Consider the following 19618-nt stretch of genomic DNA (forward strand, 5'->3'; position numbering starts at 1 on the left):
GAATATCCCTCTTCTGTGATGGCCATTATTTTTAAACTCACATGTTTAATAAAATTTATTTAGGCATTTTTGGTGAAATATCTTGGAAAGTTAATTAGTCGAGGTCAGTATTTTATTTTATTTATTTATTTTTTTGGCAAGGTTCGGGTTTTCAGATGTCAAACTGAATCTGGTATAATCTGGAATACTGTGTTTTTTTAACATTGAAAAATCTGTTTGAAAACGATGGAGATGTATACACATAATTGGATCGGTCACATTTTTAGTAATAAAATGTATATTATGAAAAGGAAAAACAACTAAACTGAAAATAATGGGCTGGGCCATAAAGTAGTAGTATAAATAATGAAAATGAGCCAATACCAAGACTGTTTGTTAAAAAAGGTATTTGTTTACACTTATTTATTTGAGAAAGCTATTAAATACAGTTTCAGAAATATCCATACACTTGTTATGCATTTCTAAATCAAAACTGTGGGTTATGGCTGTTTTTTAAAGTCCTATTTATAATTTATTAGAAAAGCTGTGTAGCCTAAAAGAGAGATTAGATGAGGAGATTTGTCATGCAAATATTGTAAAAACTAAACAAAAATCTAATCAAAACAATAAAAACAATCAGCTGTGAAGTTTGTTTTTAATGTGTTTTCTGTTGAATTCTTACCAAGTAATCATTGATCATTTCAGTTTTCTCTTACAGTTCTGTGATATTCAGTAGGCTTTCCTAGAAATTAAATCTTTTCAAATCATAAATCTTAATTTTTTTTTTTGCACTATTAAAATGCTTTATTTTGTGCTAAATAAAATATTCTATAGTCATGCTTTGGTTTTAATGTAGTACTTATTTTTGGCTATTCTTTTTGTTGTGTGTGGAGTTTTATAGAAGTTCTATGTCTATACCGAGACTGTTATATATTTGTTTTTCTCCATATGTATCTAATTTAAACTCTAAAGAGGAAATGTGACTGAAGAACTTGAGCTGCATCGTTGTTTGTTTAAAGTGTTTTTTTTTGGATTGCATTTCTGTAAATATTTTAGTATGTGTGAATGTTTATATCTGTGTCCCTCTCGCAAACATGTTTTCTCTATGAACCTACGTTTGTTACTGAATCTCTCTTAGTAAGCTATGAACATCTACAAACACGAACATGATTGCATAGGGATACTAAAATACTGAATGTACGTGAAGAGATGTGTGTTTATCTTTGTTTGTGCATGTGAATAAATGTGTACAACTGTATTTATACATCTGTGCATGTATGCAAACACACATCCACACTTGCCAAGGAAGTATTTGCATTAAGAAACAAAAAAGAAAACTGTAACTTGCATTATTTGCATCACTTGCTCTATTGCAAATGTAGGGCTATTTGTGAAACATCATCGTAAAATGTTCTCAAAGCAGCAAGATCACATCACAGAAAAGAGTGATATCAGAATATAAGTGCAGACATTGTGAAACATTCTGCATAACATACAGGATGTACAGTACATTGGTTACAAATAGAATATGCACCGTAGATCAAAAAAATGGTGCACACCCATTCACTGCAGAGGATCCATTGGCGTGCAAACGATGTCATGCTACATTCATGCAAAACCCATACAAATGAATGAACAACCGCATACTCAAACTCAACTATTGATGAACTGTTCATTTGAGCTTTTAAAACTGCCCCACATCTGTCATCAACTAATGTCAGACACAATTTGAATAGATTTTCTTTTAACTAGAGCGTTTAAAGGTCACAGTAATTCTGCTGTCTTAGCATTGGGATGCTACTGCAAAACCTCTCTTTTCAGCACAGTTTAAGATGCACATTCACTGCCAATCTTACAATGTGTTGCTGACCTAAGAATATATTGGGCAAAATGTTGTATAACTTGGATGCAAATATATGTAGTGAAAGTGAAAGGAAGTGATATATATTTGAAAATTATTCTGGAGGATTAGGGTTCTTCCATTGAAGTAGCCTAAATGTATATGTTAAGTCTTAAGCCTTTTTGTGACCATTGTATCCATCCTGTCAATTCTCCTGTGTAAAATATCCTAATTTAAGATTATTAATTTTTTTTTTAATTAGGAACACTTGTAGGCCTTTATTATTATTTGTAGCTCAAAAGGAACTAGACACATTACATTATGCGAAGGCTCTAAATAGGCTACATAATTATAATCGTGATTAACGTGAGTAATATGTATAGCCTACATTATGTAGAATGGCAAATATTTGATTTATGTATCCTTTTTTTACGATTGGCAAGCGCCAGGTGACGGAATAGATCACAGGAGCTCAGCTGACTAGCAACAGTGCAGTTTGGTTACTTTTATGCCTTTGATGCTTCTTCACGATTGGTCCGTTTAATTTCCTTAGTTAGGCTTATTGGATGATTTTACAATCAGTCTTTCCACGCGCCCGCCCACTTTCAACTTCCGCGCGTGGGTGCAGAACACAGATTGGCAAATTACGCCATGTGTTCTGCGGACACAAACATTCGATTGGCTGAGTATTTGGCCGTCGCCCCGCCCACCTACGAGGAAAGGCGCCGGATTGGCTGGCGCCGACCTCCACGGGCCTTCCTGCGCGTTCACATTTTCCGATTCTTGACGCAGTAAAGTGGCGTAACCCCAGCTGTGCTCTCGTTCAACTCTATCACAACTCTTGCGCACATTGCGCAGTTTACGTTCTTCGATCAGAGTGACAAAGAGAACGAGCACAGACCGACGGAGAAGATATAAAAAAGGAAATTTCTGAATTACCGTGCGGATTCTGATCACAGTTTCCTTTCGGAACCGAACGTTTGGCTCGTTTCTTGAACTACCCGTGTACATTTGGGATTTCTTATCTGGTCATCCGTGTGCATGGAGTTAAGTGGGTCGGGGTGGCCGAGGATATCAGTCTTGAAATTGGGCAATTGGAAAATTCTGAGTATCGTTGGTTACAGCAAGGAAGCCGCCATGGCTGGTGCCACAGGATCACTGGGTCTCCACCTCAGTATATGAAAAATACTGAATGGTGATGAAAAAACCACTTCAGTTTCTCAGCGTTTTGAGGGTATTTTAGACACGGACCGTGTTCTTTGTGTAAATCTCTGTTCCTGTCAGAGAGAAAGAAAGAGACGAGGATCGGTGGGTTTCGTTCGAGCGGAACTGGGAAAGGCCAATTTCATGAGTGTCTTTATTCATGACCGAATTTATCTGAGGTTTCATCCATGAATGTAAAACTGATAATCACAGGAAAATTATGATCTGATCTGAAAGCGAGACGCTTGAGAGTTCACTGAAGAAATCGATCGCGAAGGGACCCCGGACAGCCGCTTTAGCCCATTTTCCTTCTGATTTAAGTCGTAGACAAACTGCTTCCCACTGGTCGAAACGGATTCGTTTAAGACTAACGGTCGTATTTTACTCTGAGAGACGTCTGCGTGGGATCTCGGATTGGAAAATGTCCGGTCGGCCCAGAACCACCTCCTTCGCAGAGAGCTGCAAGCCAGTGCCGCAGCCGTCAGCGTTCGGCAGCATGAAAGTCAGCAGTAAGTAGCCTGTCATTTTCGGACGCCGGGAAATGTGCTTTTAGTGCTTTGGCGAGGCTGCTCGTGCTGTTGACTTAACCTGGGCGCTATAATAACCGAGAATGGGCGCGTCGAGCCAGTCAGGCACGTGAGCAGAGATTTGAGGGTCTTCAAGTGTCACCTTTGGGTGAAATACGACGTGCCCCATTTTAAATCGACCAGCGTGCTTTATCCCTCAGCAGAACCGATATATGACCCTGTCATGGGCTAAACGGGCATGACTGCCGTTGATTCAGGGCAGGTTGGTGGCGAGTTAACTTTAGTTGCATTAATTTGTTCTGTGCGTTTTAAAATAAGGTCTTGATAGTGCATTAGACTGAATCAGTCTGGAGATGAACAGCCACGGAGTCGAGGCTTACAGCAGCTCGCCATTATATCATTTTCTTTTCTTTTTTTATAATAGGGCATTTTATTATTGCTAGTTACAATACAGATATTAATGATAATACTTATTAATTAATATAGCTATTTTTATTTGGTACTACATCTTAAGTACTACGTGATTAGATCGTGACTGGCTTGGTTTAATGTTTACAGTATTCATTTTTCAAAATTAAGTAATCAAATAATTACTAGTAACTTTTTCATTTTCACTAGTTTCTATTCAGTTAGTTACTTGTATATTATATCCTACTAGTAGTTATTTGTTTGCTACTAATGACAGTCCCAAGTGACCAGTAATGCTACAGTTTACAAATTGTACATTGTACAGTAAAAAAATTACAATAACAATATAAGAAATACGGTGGTTTAGTTAACTTTTTTTTCACATTTTTTTTGTTTCCAAGCTCCAACTACTATTTATTCCAGTTGTTATTCTAACTTTATTAGTTTGTATAATATATATATATATATATTTGTTTCTGTTTATGAGACACTATGCCAGATGTCACTTGTAACAAATCTTATCTAGGTATTTTTATTCATTACATTTTTTACTTCTCATATTTAATAACTAGTTAGAATTGCTACTTTTTTATAGTTCATTTGTAATCTTACTACTAAGATGTTTGAATGTTTTTAGAAGCATTGAGATCTGGTCTAATAAACAGATACCCGTGTCGATTAAATTAAGCATTATAAAAAACTGAAGCAAATGCTAGATTTAATTAGTTAAAAACCATGATCGAGACTATAATTTAAAGTCGCTACCAGCTGACAGATTACTACAGGTTTATCATGTCTACTGGTATGTTGCCCACCCCAAGTCCTTAAAGGACTAATTATTTGTAAATTAAATGGATACTAGTCATAATTTCACCACATTAGCTACATCATTCAGTGATCCATCCTTGAAAAGCCAGATGGAAACAACTTGGCAACAAAAGAAATCATATTGTCACATCATTTGTCTGTATTAATTATAATAATATGGTTTTAAATAGTGTTTATTTAGCTTTGCAGATCCAGCACACTCCTGCTAACCTATAACCAACTCTTGGTTTCATTACCTTGTACAATGCTTAAACTATTTATGTATTTATCTAACACTACAGAAGAACCAGTTATTATATAAAACGTTTAGCTAAAAGTGCTTTAAAGTGCCAGGATTGACAGTACTGTATGTTTCTTTTTAAATTGGGCTGAATGAAGTAGTGGTTGTTCAGCCAGCCTTTAAAACTGCACACGTGACCCAAAAATGTTCACAAGCAGGAATCACGAGTAACACATAAATAGCTCATTTAAGTTTACCTCAATAGCCTTTGCACCCTCAATGATGGATGTTGCTGTTATGGTACTACAGATGTGCCATCTGTTTTCAGACAGATGTTGTTTTATCCCCTCTTCTGTTATAGTAATAGAGACAGGAATGTGCCCATTCAGATGTATTTTCTCAAATTTCATTGCTATATGTCCAGCATTACAATGTTTTTGTTAATTCACAGTGCGACAATAGAGAGTTATTTTGGGTTATAATATATAATTATTCACTTAAAGTCAACATGAAGTCAAAATTGGCCCTATTCACTTTCTAAAGGCATGTTCCTGATCTTATTGTGAGTAATTTGCTAAATATTATTCCATAATCCATTTGTCTCTGCAGTCTTTTATCAAAATGTAATTATGTGCTCTTCCAGTAAAATGTCGTTTACTCTTAGCTGACGTTTCTTCTTAACCCCTCCCCTTAAATGTAGTGCCCACCTTTCCTGATCCAATCAACTCCCGATGGATACAGTTAAGTCCCATCCTACAAAAGTCGATTATGTAAATTTATTGTTGTGAACAATATTTCATGTTGACTATTAGGTATGAGATCAAATACTACATTATAAAGTGCAAGGATCAAACTTAGTCAGACTTTCAGCACATGCTTTTTAATTTTTATTTGCCCTATTGAGTTAATTGTTAGCTGTCCAAAATGGCATCCCGCAGCAGTATAAAACACTCTCTCTTTCACCTCTCTCTGTGGATTTGGTAAAGAGGGTGTCACATTTTACCCCACGCCGTTATCATCTGGTTCTGTCAGCTTCTGTGGATGCGTGGAAGCTATCCTGCACCCTCAGCACAACTCCTTATACCTTTGCACGTGTACATCCATAGCTTCTTTTGCAATCCCAAGTAGCATTTAACAGTAACTGATGGAATGGAGGCATTATTGCTTCAGCAGCAGTGAAGAGTATAGAAATAGTCCCTTTTTCTCTTAACAGGTCTGCCAAATATTGCATTTTGCCAACATACTAAAACTCCAGATATATGTGCACTTAAAGACCACATAAAAATTCTAGTCCATGTCAGTTAGCTTTATACATTTGAGGTTGATCAGTTTTTTTTTTTTTGCTCATAACAGCTTTTGGAAGTCAGTATTGGCATGTTGTATTTTTATGATTTTTTTTTCTGTGTTTTTATTGGCATTGGATGATTAATATATGATGTTAAACGAAAGTCATGCATGAAACTTCGACATTATTGAAACAGGAGAGGACTTTATTTTTTTCTGTCCTTACATCCTGCTTCAAAAGGAAATAGCACTGTAAAGAAAATTGTGTATGCCAAACCTTTTCATGGGTTCAGTAAATGTAACCCTTACATTGTGCAGATTGAATTAGCCATTTAAGGTTGCAAAAATGCATATAGTACATTAAAAGTTTGGTTGAGTGAAAACTGGAAATAATGTGGATTGAGATTTTTAGAAACCCATACCTTACAGTATGTGATAATGAATTTTAAAAGGAAATTTGTGTACATTTTTGAACTCTTGCCACAATGTATGGAGCACTTATACAGGATCTAATGTTAGCTCTGAGACCGAGTGAAACTGTGAAATGTGCTATTTACAGTTGATTGACAGTGTGCTTCAGGAATTTTACTGCAGTTCCTTTTGATGACATTCATTCATTCCGAAAAGCCACAAAAGTTCTCATAGCTTATATGCTTAGCTTAGCCTTTGTCTCGCACAGGAGAACTTGTCTCTCAGTCTCATGAAACCATCAACAAGAAGTTACTGTGGAGCTCTTCAAAGTATGATGCCAGGAAGTATTTTAAAGTGCCGAAATCAAAAACAGATATGAACCGTTACACACTCCAAAGTAAATGATCTTAACAACAAGCTGCTGTTCAGTTCAGGACCTTAATTTAAGTTAAATTCATCTCCTTTGAGAACTGTTTGTCTTTGTGTTGAACACCTGATTCTGAAAGGATAGTTTTATAGTTTCTGGCTTCATAAGTCTGATTAAGGATGTGGCCTATACTGATAATTATGTTTATGGTATTCTATACTGTTTTGTTAAAGACAATTAAATTCTTAAAGTGAATTTAGGATCTTTGAGCTTTAATAATGATTAAACCTTAAACAGTGTTATCAAATGAGTAGCCTTTTTTTTTTTTTTAACAAGATGAGCGTTTGATAACAGGTAAAGGCGAGTTTATCTTTCAATTGACTGGGTGGTCTGACATGTAATTTACCCCATGTGATGATAAGACGACTGGGATGTACAGAATTTCTTTCAGCTGTGCCTTGCACACACTGTATTCATCTTGGTTGTATTTATCTTTCCTGTAAATTACTAAACTCTGAGATTCCTCATCACAGTTTAACTAATTCCAGAAAGTATTAATTGCTGAGCAGTCTTTGTGGGTTTTTTTTTTTTTTTTTAAGATTGAGTACGTTGCCTCTAGGTAAATTCTGTTGAGTGTGTCAGGAGAGGAACTCAAGAAATACCAGGCTCCCACAGGACCATTTTACAGACTGCTTAGAGGCAAAGAGGGAAACTGCTGAGTGTATATGCTATATTACAGAAACGCAGGCTCTCACACTCTTTTCTTATACAGTAATCCATTAATCTGATTTCTTATTCCTTCTGTTAATTTACCCTAACCCTTGTCAACAAGGTTCATGCTAATAATACACATGCTGCTTTTTCTTGTTGGGTCGTATCTTAGGAAGTCTATTGATGTGACATGGTCACCTTAGTAACAGCTATTAAGTGTGAAACTGAATTCCATTCAGCAGAGATCTTGAAGACAAGAAAAGCCAAGCGCCACATGCCAGCAATGATGTTGTCATACTGGTGTCAGTCTCCACAGATGTGTTCCAACAGGTTTTACACAGGGTTTCTGTTTGGACAGATATACTGAAACCAAATAGTTCTCTAATTGATGACAAATTGTGGAGTACTAGGTTTGGAAGAAGGCAACCCATGAGTCGGATGATTACCTAGGGAGAGGAGAAGAGTGTGTTCTTCAAAAAGATGGACATGGCAGGCTGTGATGATAACATGGTAGGATAAGTTTCAAGGTAGGTTCAGACCAGCGCTCACAATTCATGCGCCTTTCTTCTCAAAAACAAAATTCTTTGCATGTACTGTTGACTATAAGTGACCTCTTCTTTTTTTGTATTTCCAATGAAGCCACCTTTTCTCAAAATTTTGAAGGAACTTTGTGTTATGTTCTTTTCTTTTGCACATGAAGAGATTTGCTCACGGCTTGTCTCGTTTGCAAGCGTGCACACGTGTGTGACTTGGCAGCTGATCTGAGGAGACTGCATTAGTGGTCGGCCATAGCAGCTGGTTCTGAAGTGGGATGTGTGATTCGTCAGCCCGCCTCCCCAACCCCCTCTTCTCAGTTTGTTTTCCGGAAAAGGCAGCTGTCCAGGGACAATGAGATCCTTGTTTAGCATTTAAAAGCCAGTGTACTGACCATATTATTGTGTAAATGCACACAAAGTTAATTTTACGGCATAAAGGCGAGCGCTTAGTGATTGTCTTCTTGGGTGTCTCTTTTTATCATGTTATTGATTGATGGTTGTTTTCAATGACAAGAACAGGAGGCTCTAGTGGAAAAAATTGTGTTAAACTATTAAGGGCCGCAGAGGACATATGGCTTTAGTTGTCATTGTTCCTCTTTCACAGTTAGGGTTTGGCTAATATTGCTAAGATAAAGTCAAATTTGGATAAATTTATGCATTTGCTGTGAAATGTGGCTATAGTTTGCTAAAACATTTAAATTATAAACCACATGGCAACATCCAGGAACATTTTTGAGTGATAAAACGAATTGATACACCAGCAGTTTGAACTTATTCACAAAAATGAATGTAACTATCAACTCTTAATCTTTAAGAAATGAAGTGGGTCAATAAAAGGTGGATTAAAATCTTTCAAATTTATATTGTACACTCAAAATATCAGTGCACATTACTCAAATAATATGCACTTTTAGCCACCTACTTGGGATCACAGCCTTTTCAGGCAAACTCTTGGTCCAGGGGCCCCTCGCCGCTTTCCTATACTGTGAGTTCTGTGAGTGTTGGGGGATGGGAGCTGAGAAGAAAAAGGGGAAGAGCGAGCCATGAGCAGCTCAGCTCCAGGGTGTGGCTCACAGCTGTACATGTATGTACTCTATATTGGCTATTCTCCACACCCAGTCTCTTTTTCTTTTTTTTATTCATGAAAATATTTGAAAATGACATTCAAGCTTGGAATGGTAGCTTAATTTTAGATAAAAGAATGTGTAAATGATAGAATAGCAAGATTTAAATGATGTTGATCTAGGCCATGTGATGCAACTGTACTGTGTACTCTTACCAGAGACAGTTTGTGTTGATGATCAGATAGCCTACATTTCCAGGCAGCTGTATGCTGTCACTGATAAGACCATATAAAAATGACATGTCTTAAGTTCAAAGAACAACTCTAGAATGCTTTGTGCCCGGATATTATGTAATATCACTTCACAGGTCAAGTGCATTCACTGAAAGACCAGTTAGCAATAGATTTGAAGGACAGATATACAATAATTTGGTGCTGCTACATATTACGATTGCTAATAAGTAAGTACAATGTTTTAATGTTTGCTGAACACCTTGATGACCCTATTAAATAGATAATTGATAATTGAAATGGAGAATGTGTCCTCATGTACTCTGTCTTTTGATCTTTTATTATTTACTTGCATCTGTGAGACGCACAGGAGATGTTAGACAATGTCTGAGCTCGTTTTCTCCATATAGCAAAATTGGATGGCGATGAAGTCAGTTAAAATATGTACTACAAATGTATCATCAAATTTTGTGTCGGTATGTTTTTTTCTGTCTAGTCAACAAAGATTCTTTAAATCAAATGTACCGCTGCTTCCACAAAATTATTAAGTACAGCTGTTTTCAACACTTAATAATAAATGTTTCACCAAATCAGCATATTAGAATGATTTATGAAGAATTATGTGGCGCTAAAGATTGGAGTAATGGTGCTAAAAATTCAGCTCGCATCATAGGTATGAAATATTTTTGATACATTTAAAAAAGTATTAAAAAAGCAGTTATTGTAATTACAATATTACAGTTTTTCTATATTTTTATTTTGTAACAACAACTTTAGTGTGACTTGACAAAAACATAAAAAAATCTTACCAACCCCAAACTTTTGAACGGTTGTGTACACCTCCAATTTTATTATTCATGGAGAAAAAAAAATACTACAGGATTGGAATGACATGAGGGTCTTTTGTCTTTTGTAAAAATGTGACCAAGAAACATCCAGATCAGATTTGGGGTCCGAGTGTGGAGTGTGTGTTTGATCTCAGCGGGGTTGTTCATGGTGAGGGGTGACACTAATGTATGTCATGCATGAATGGCTGGTGATGGAACAGAATTAGAAGAGAGTTGAGAGCTAGTTACTATGCCAGGGAGATGTCATTAAATTTTCTGGGAAGATAACGTCTTTGTGCAAGTTCAGGTTTTTAGTAATATTGACTGTCATGTACATAAGAAGATGAAACCGCTCCTGCTGCTGCCTGGAGATAATAAGTGACGTAAGGAAATGATCTGACTTTGATCATAGATCTCTGGTTAAAGAGAAGTGAGATGTATTTTGTCATCATTGATGTTTCAGCCTTATCACAGAATGTGTTTCCCAAATGTCAATAAAGTTTGAGTGCTTCAGAGGAATTATAGAGGAATTAAATCATCAAGAAACATCTGTTGTTTTTTGAAGCCTAATTATTGCATAGATTGGCCAGTTGAACTTGACTAACTCAGCTGTGTCACATCCATCGTTACAAAGCGGCAGTGAAAATCAATGCAAGCGCACAAATGATTCAAACTACAATTCCGAGACATTCTGGAGTATTCGCATTATTGTTTAATTCTGCTGTACGGTTCGGATATGTACAGCTGAATACCAGTCCTCTCACTCTCGCTCGGCCATTAGATTAATATTACATCTTGTAATAGATGTAATATTACATCTAGAATAGATGCCCTTTAACATATGGCATGGGGTCATATGAACATCTCATGATTAGCCGAGTTGTCCCTTCTCATTGGCCAGTGGTGGAAAGAGTACTGAAAAAATATACTCAAGTAAAAGTACCATTACATTCCAAAAATGTAGTTTGAGTAGAGTAAAAAGTACTTTTCCATAAAACTACTTGAGTGAGAGTAAGAGTAGCTTATTTAAAAGTACTCATGAGTAATGGTCATCACTCGATGGCGCCGCACATGGCTGCTTCAGTGCTTGGCTCTTCAGTGTTTGTTCTGTTTTTGTTCGGTTTTCTTGTTTTTTGTATAACAAACACGATCAGTTTCATCAGGGATGAACTGCTGAACATTCGGCAGAACACACCACAGGATATTTTTCCGGATTTCAATTATACAGACGTTTTACTGAACATTGTTGTCGGAGGAGCAGTGGCGCTGATCAAACGCTTCAGGACGCGCAGACGAGGAAAGCTAGTGGGAGCGCTCGGCAGACTCAGGAAGTGCGTATTTCGAACGCCATTGCCTAGCATCCATCTGGCAAATCTCCGCTCTCTACCCAACAAAACGGATGAACTCCTTCTGCTCTCTCGGACAAATAAGGATTTCTCACACTCTGCTGCTCTGTGTTTCACGGAAACCTGGCTGAATGACGCCATACCGGACAGCGCGCTCCATCTGCCGGGCTTTCAGCTGTTTAGAGCGGATCGCGAAGCAGAATCAACGGGGAAATTGTACGGCGACGGGACATGCTTTTACATCAATGAACGGTGGTGTACAGATGTAACTGTGTTAAAGAAGACATGCTGTCCTGATCTAGAAATGCAGTTTGTCAACTGCAAGCTGCTCTATTCGCCGCGGGAGTTTCACTCGTTCATTCTGGTGAGTGTTTACATCCCTCCGCAAGCGCACGTGAGCTCAGCTTTACAGAAATTGCTGAACAGATCACAGACACAGAACAACAACACCCGGACTCTGTTTTAATCATTCTTGGGGACGTTAATAAAGCCAATCTCTCCCGTGAACTGCCAAAATACAGACAGCATGTTACATGTCACACCAGAGACAGTAATATATTGGATCACTGTTACACCACAATAAAGGATGCCTATCACTCTGTTCCACAAGCAGCTTTGGGACGTTCTGATCACTGTCTGGTTCATCTTATACCGACCTACAGGCAGAAACTAAAATCTGCAAAACCTGTAGTAAAGACTGTGACGAGATGGACAAGCGAAACAGAGCAGGATTTACAATCTTGTTTTGACCTCACTGATTGGAGTGTTTTTGAAACTGCTACCACCGATCTGGATGAACTCACTGAGACTGTAACATCCTATATTAGTTTCTGTGAGGATATATGCATTCCTACCAGGACTTATTTAACATTCAACATATGATAAGCCATGGTTTACAGTAAAACTCGGACATCTTCGTCAGGCCAAAGAGGATGCCTACAGAAATGGGGACAGTGTCTTGTACAATCTGACCAGGAACACACTGAACAAAGAGATTAGAGCGGCTAAAAAGACCTACGCTAAAAAGTTGGAAGACCAGTTTACTTCCAACGACTCAACTTCAGTTTGGAGAGGACTGAGAGCCATCACTAACTACAAGACACCACCCCCTTGCACTGAGGCTAATCAACGACTTGCCAACGACCTGAATGAGATTTATTGTAGATTTGAAACCCCCAACACCCATTCTGACCATCTCCCTACACAACCATTAACACCTCCTGCAATCCCCTTCTCCATACCTCTTGCTCTTCAAATCTGTAAAGATGATGTGCGCCAGGTCTTCAAGAAGAACAAAAGAAGAAAAGCACCAGGCCCAGATGGCTTTACACCAGCCTGTCTGAAAATCTGTGCTGACCAGCTGGCCCCCATCTTTTTACAGATCTTCAACAGATCCCTGGAGTTGTGTGAAGTGCCTTCCTGCTTCAAACGCTCCACCATAATCCCCATTCCAAAGAAACCCAAGATAACAGGACTCTAACGTCTGTCGTCATGAAGTCGTTTGAAAAACTGGTTCTGGTTTATCTGAAGGACATCACTGGACCCTTACTGGACCCCGTGTAGTTTGCTCACCAAGCAAACAGGTCCGTGGATGATGCAATCAACATGGGATTGCACTTCATCCTGCAACATCTGGACAAAACTTATGTGAGGATCCTGTTTGTGGACTTTAGTTCGGCTTTCAACACCATCATCCCAACAGCCCTTCAGACCAAACTGAAGCTCTCTGTTCCTAGCTCTATCTGTCAGTGGATCACCAGCTTTCTGACATATAGGCAACAGTTAGTGAGACTGGGGAAATTCATGTCAAACAGCTGAGGTTGAACAGCTGGCTGGCTGGTGCAGTCTTAACAGCCTGGAGCTGAACACGCTCAAAACAGTGGAGATGATCGTGGACTTTAGGAGAAACCCCCCATTCCTGGGATCCACCATCTCTCAGGACCTGAAGTGGGACAATCACATTGACTCCATTGTGAAAAAGGCCCAACAAAGGTTGTACTTCCTTCGCCAGCTGAGGAAGTTTAACCTGCCACAGGAGCTGCTGAAACAGTTCTACTCAGCCATCATTGAGTCTGTACTGTGTACTTCAATAACTGTCTGGTTTGGTTCAGCAACAAAATCAGACATCAGAAGACTACAGAGAACTGTTCGGACTGCTGAAAGGATTATTGGTGCTCCCCTGCCCACCCTTCAAGAACTCTATACATCCAGAGTGAGGAAAAGGGCTCAGAAAATCACTCTGGATCCCTCACATCCAAGTTACCCCATCTTTGAACTTTTGCCATCTGGCCGGCGCCTCAGAGCCGCAAATGCCAGAACAGTCAGGCACAAGAACGGTTTCTTCCCCCAGGCAATCTACCTCATGAACAGTTAAATGTTCCCCACTTATGCTTATGCAATAAAAATGTGCAATATCCTTATATTTATTTGTTACCCCTCCATCCTCCCTACATCTTACTCAATCCTATTCCATTATAATTTATAGCACAATTGTTTATACACTTAATTATTTGCCTATTTTTTTTTTTGTCTGTGTGTTGTTGTCTCTGTGTACCGGAAGCTTATGTCACTAAAACAAATTCCTTGTATGCGCAAGCATACTTGGCAATAAAGCTCTTTCTGATTCTGAGTACTAAGCTGTGGATTCTACCCCCTTATAATAATCGCTGTACACTGCAATTTAAATTTAGAAAATATATACTTCACAATATATTTTGTTGTTTGTCATAAAGAATGAAGAATATCTATCTTACAACAGTTTTATTTTTAACTGCAAACTCTTTAAAATAAAACAACTACACAGAAAAACGATTATGATAAAAAGATGGAAGTTATTCTATGTATGCTCTTCACCACTTAAACCATGATGTTTGAAAAAAATTGATTTAAATTCAGGTGTAAGGCCACTGAGCCAGAGCATGACATTGTTGACCATAAAATATGAATGTTTAAAAAAATGCGAAGAATACAAAACCATTAGAAACTCAATACAAGGGCACATCACACATACACACACACTGTGAGACGCCGAGTGGTTGAACTAGGTATTGCAGTCCAAATTCTAAATATTGGAGAGGGATATTGGAGAGGATTTTTTTCCGGCCCCTCCTCCTCAGACTTGACGCACACTAAGGTTGCCAGATTGACGACACCAACAGGAACGAGCGCACTTGAATATGAACAATGGCGTTTCTTAAATATCTGTAAATATATTATGATATTTTTATGCTTTAATAGAGTCAAAAACTTACAGCACCTTTAAGCCCCGCTCACACCAAGAGCAATAACTAAACATATTAGCACCCCACCAACAGTGAACAATATTGTGTTTTGTCTAAGCGCACATTTGTCTGCCACTTTAAATTCTCAATCTTGTTACAGCAGGATGGATTCTGATTGGCTGTCAATTGTTTTGCGTTCATCAGCTGGAGAAAATGCTTTTTTAAAGTGATTCCAACAATATTGTTTCTCTTTGTATTTATCGTGATAGTTTTGGTGTGGGCTCTGCCATTCTTTAATATTGATAATGATTTTTAGAACTATATCGTTATCTTTATAGTTATCATCCTTGGTGTGTACGGGCCTTTAGTGTTTTGTGAGAAAGAAATGAGAACATGATAATTTTTTACCATTTAGACATAAAAGCAGATTGTTCTAGAAGGGGGCATCATCCCCTACCTTTTATAATCCTACATTTACTCAAGTTTTTATGCTGATAATACAATTCAAAAGCAAATAATTGCACAAATAGGAAAGTATTTCCAGGGATATACTTTTTCTCAAAACACACACACACACACGTCTCTTTGCAGATTGCGCGTCTCTCTATATACTGAAGTTTGTGGGAGTAGAATTTACCACATTATAAACGTGACACTTGCGTGAGTTATTAACATTGTACGCATAACCCCCACAACCTCAAGCCAAATTTCAGGCCCTGTAGAAAGACTAGCATACAGATCACTTAGTAAGCAGAAGTCTGAAACTTCTGAAATATCTTGACATATTAGAGGAAGATGTTGAAAATTACTGAATGAATTCTTGAAGAATACACTTCCAGCAGCCATGATTATAACCAGTTGGCACTTAAAGTTTTCTATGCATAATTTGATTTGACGAGAGTCACAAGACCGATTAACCTCTCACTATCCATCATGTTGATGGATAAAAATAAAATTAAAACACATATGTAATGAGCACAAACAGAGGGATGGTGGAGTAGAGATATAAAACCTAAAATGTACTTAAGTAAAAGTACTCAATTTTAAACTAATCAAAAAAGTACAATTTCTGATAAAAACTACTTTTTGTAATTCCTTACTTCACCCCCCTGTCATTGGCCTAGGTCTGTTGGATATATGAAGAGACATGTTCAAAAGATGGTTGGACATTTTGCCTCACTGAGATGGACCAGTAGATAAAATCTGCATTTCCAGCTCAGATTTTCTGCAGCAACCCAAATTATGGGTCAGTACATTCCTCACATTTTCTCTTTCTCTCTCACGTCCCCCACACACAATTCCCTGAATGACTTGAAAACCTTGGTACCCATTTTGAGATCTCTGCAATTTCCTTTGTAAAATGAGAAAAGACTGTATGAGTTTGGAGATGGTCTAAAGCAAATGAGTTGTAACAATTCTGAAAATCATTTAGAGCTTTTAGAGCTGTATTTAAGTTTCATAATCCATTTTAAGACCAAAACAAACATATTAAACATTAATTAATAAATTTGTAGTTATATAATTAATTTACAAGTGCCATTGTTTGTGATTTTCAATAGCTTCTGACCTTTTTAATCAAAGCAAACTCATAAATTCTTGACCTCAATTACTGCTTTATTTAGTCAGAAACACAGTCTTAATGTTATTTGTGTATTTTACTTTCATTATATTACAAGTAGGCCATCAGTGTCCCCAAATAAAACTCCTTACCGAACATGTATGTAAAAAACCGAGAGTACACTAAGTGGGCTTAGTGAATTGTTTTATGACATTATGAAAGTAACTGTCACAGAATTACAATTGATATGTTGGCATATCTTCACAATTCTATGTAATACTGGCTGCCTTTATTGGCCTATTACATTAATCTTGTTACATTCTGGATTGTTGTGATTTTGCAACATTAAGCATTTGTAGCATTATTTCCATTGCAAACAGCACTCTAAATTGAATCGCTTAAATTATCAATCATTTTACCACGTAAACTGAGATCCTTTGTGCCAGATAAATGCTACAATAATTGCAAAAATAAATGATATAATCTGATTAATCTGATAGTTAGGCTATTTCTAAAGATATCGCCTGTTTGTGTAGCTTCAGTTTAGTTAGCTGTTTTTAGTTAATAGCTTTTAGTGAAGCGGACTACTTTTAGCTTGACTAAACTTTTGCTTGACTGGATTTGAGCTATACTATTTGAGTTGCTTTTAAGGCGGGCGTACACGGTGCGAATTCGGATGGTCGGAAGATTGTATGTCCACGCACACGGCACTAGTGAGTTTATCTGAAAATCGTACAGAGGAGATGATATTTGACACGATTTTACAAACTGCGAATTCCAGAAGCAATCGCAAGTTGATAGACGCGTTCGACTTGAAGCACAGCTGCACGCACAGAAGGATCACTGTATGACATTAAAGTACCGCGAGAGCGATAAGAGAGCACACATATCCAATGCATTCGAATCGCTCTCGCGGTACTTTGATGTCATACAGGTGATCATTCTGTGCAGCGCTGCTTCAAGTCGAACGTGCCTAATATAACTGCTCTCCCTCTCTCATAACTGCATATAAAATATTGATACGAGCCGTGACTGTTTCCTACACGTACAGGTTATTTTTTAGCAATCGGAAACCGGGACGTTTGGTCACCCTGTGTGTGTGTGTGTGTGTGTGTTCTTGTATATGGTTTATAAATATCTGAAATAGGTATTACAATGTAAACATGGTTTGTGAGGACAATTCCTGTGCCCTCGTAAACCAAATGGCTTTAAAAAATACTATACGGTGTTTAATAGAAATTTTAAACATGCATTTTCCGTGATGGATAGAGGTAGTGTATGGGGATATACAGTATAGAATTCCGTAACGTCTATGGATAGTCCCTGTAAACTACATATGCGTGTGTGAGAGAGAGAGAGAGAACTAAAAAGGCATTGGAACACGTTGCTAGAAACATCATACAGCGATCGCTGTTCCTGTCAGACTTCAGCTAGTTTATCTTCCTGGTCAATAGTCCACATTCGCCGTGACGCTGCCGTCTTCGTCTTTCTTCTTCTGTGGTTTTCCTAGTTCATGATTGGTCAACTTCAGATAAATCAACAATTCGGCTCATTCAACCGCACACATGTCACGAATTCAAACCGATAGCTCACGAACTTTTTAGACATGTTTAAAAATAATCGGGAGGTCGGGATGTGCTCGTAAACCACTCTGCTCAGCTTGTAATTCATCGCAAATGATACGAGCTGCGATCATACGAGCATACGCGATTTCCACACGATTAAAAAAAAACGCACCGTGTACGCCCGCCTTTAGCTTTACAAGATATACTTAAAAATAGTGGACTGTAAGAACATTTTATGGTGTTTAGCTGCAGTACAGGTCTTGAGTTGCACTTCTTATTTTGGAGGTACAGCAGTGTGTTACTTTATTGGTGTGTTATTAAAGGGAAGTGTCTGCGTTCCACTTATCTGATCATTTCCATTTCCATTCTGAAATGTTTCTCTCTTGTCTGCTCAGATCTGATTTCTACACACACATGCACGAAAACACAGATTAATACACACTCCAGCAGGGATAAAAGGGTGATTGTTACTGTTTAGTTTATCATGCCTTGAAGCAATGTTTACTTGTGCTTGAGAGAAATTCAGATTGAGTTGCCAATCAAAGCTGTACTTTTCATGTGGAAAGTCTTCCATATTTTCATTCCTTGACACACACTTACTCTCTTACTCAGATATATAAACAGCTCTAGCATACTAAGTGACATGATAACATTCCGACAATAGTATTTAAAGGGGTTATCGGATGCCCATTTTCCACAAGTTGATATGATATAAGTAGTATACCTAATAACAATAGCATTAAAGTTTAAGATAATTTCTGTAAAATGTTTCCAGCATCAAGTAATTGGTCTGTTTATTCTGAAAGGAAAAAGATACATGACATGGCATAGAACCCGATGAGATGGTAGCATGTTCCTTTAGCTCAAACAGCAGAGCACGGTGCTAGCAACAGCAACGTCATGGGTTTAATCCCCAGGGAATGTTAAGAACTAGTAAAAATGTGTACCTTATATACAACATAAGGATCTTTGGATAAAGTGTCTGCTAAAAGATTTTAAGTTTCATATATTTTGTTGATTTATTTAATATATTGAGCGAGATTTTGGACCAATGAGATTTCACAATGATGTTTGTTCTCACACGTCAAGCAAGCATGACTGATGTGCTCTATGTACTGTAACGAAAATAAAACTTGTATCTTCAGGAGACTTTGATGAAACTTCATGTTTTATTTGAAGTTTTAAAGTTTTGGAGGAATGGACTTTCAATAAAGGTACAAATATCTATTAGGTTTCATAAAAACAAAAATATATATATTTTTTTAAGATGAGCAAAAGTCATATAAGGGTGAGCAACTGATTGCAGGTTTTTTTAGGTGAACAAACTAATTATGGTTCTGGTTAAATTAAGTTGCTTGAGAATTTTAGAACCAACCCTGGTAAAGGAACAATGGACTTTAACAGCACTGTTATAAAATGTATTCCCTTTAGCTCTGATTGTGGGTTTTGCTGTTCTGTTTTCTGTTCTTAATGGTAATTTTGGCTTGTGGCGG

At 37.6% G+C, this 19618-nt stretch overlaps 2 protein-coding genes across 3 annotated transcripts in view; one reads left to right on the forward strand and one right to left on the reverse strand.

Moving 5' to 3' along the window:
* The window catches only part of LOC132152732 (serine/threonine-protein kinase SIK2-like), a 364451-nt gene that overhangs the window by 55517 nt on the left and 289316 nt on the right, over positions 1-19618 (reverse strand). The window lies entirely within an intron of this gene.
* The window catches only part of LOC132152728 (glycogen synthase kinase-3 beta-like), a 40584-nt gene continuing 23627 nt past the window's right edge, over positions 2662-19618 (forward strand). Inside the window, exon 1 of one of the 2 annotated variants that reach the window (XM_059561574.1) lies at positions 2662-3531. In XM_059561574.1, the coding sequence (XP_059417557.1) occupies positions 3444-3531 (88 nt within the window). In that variant the 5' untranslated portion in view covers positions 2662-3443. The remainder of the gene's footprint in view (positions 3532-19618) is intronic. The other variant, XM_059561575.1, reaches the window with a different exon arrangement.

Source organism: Carassius carassius, chromosome 11 (assembly GCF_963082965.1).
Source record: "Carassius carassius chromosome 11, fCarCar2.1, whole genome shotgun sequence".
Classification (NCBI taxonomy): Eukaryota; Metazoa; Chordata; class Actinopteri; order Cypriniformes; family Cyprinidae; genus Carassius; species Carassius carassius.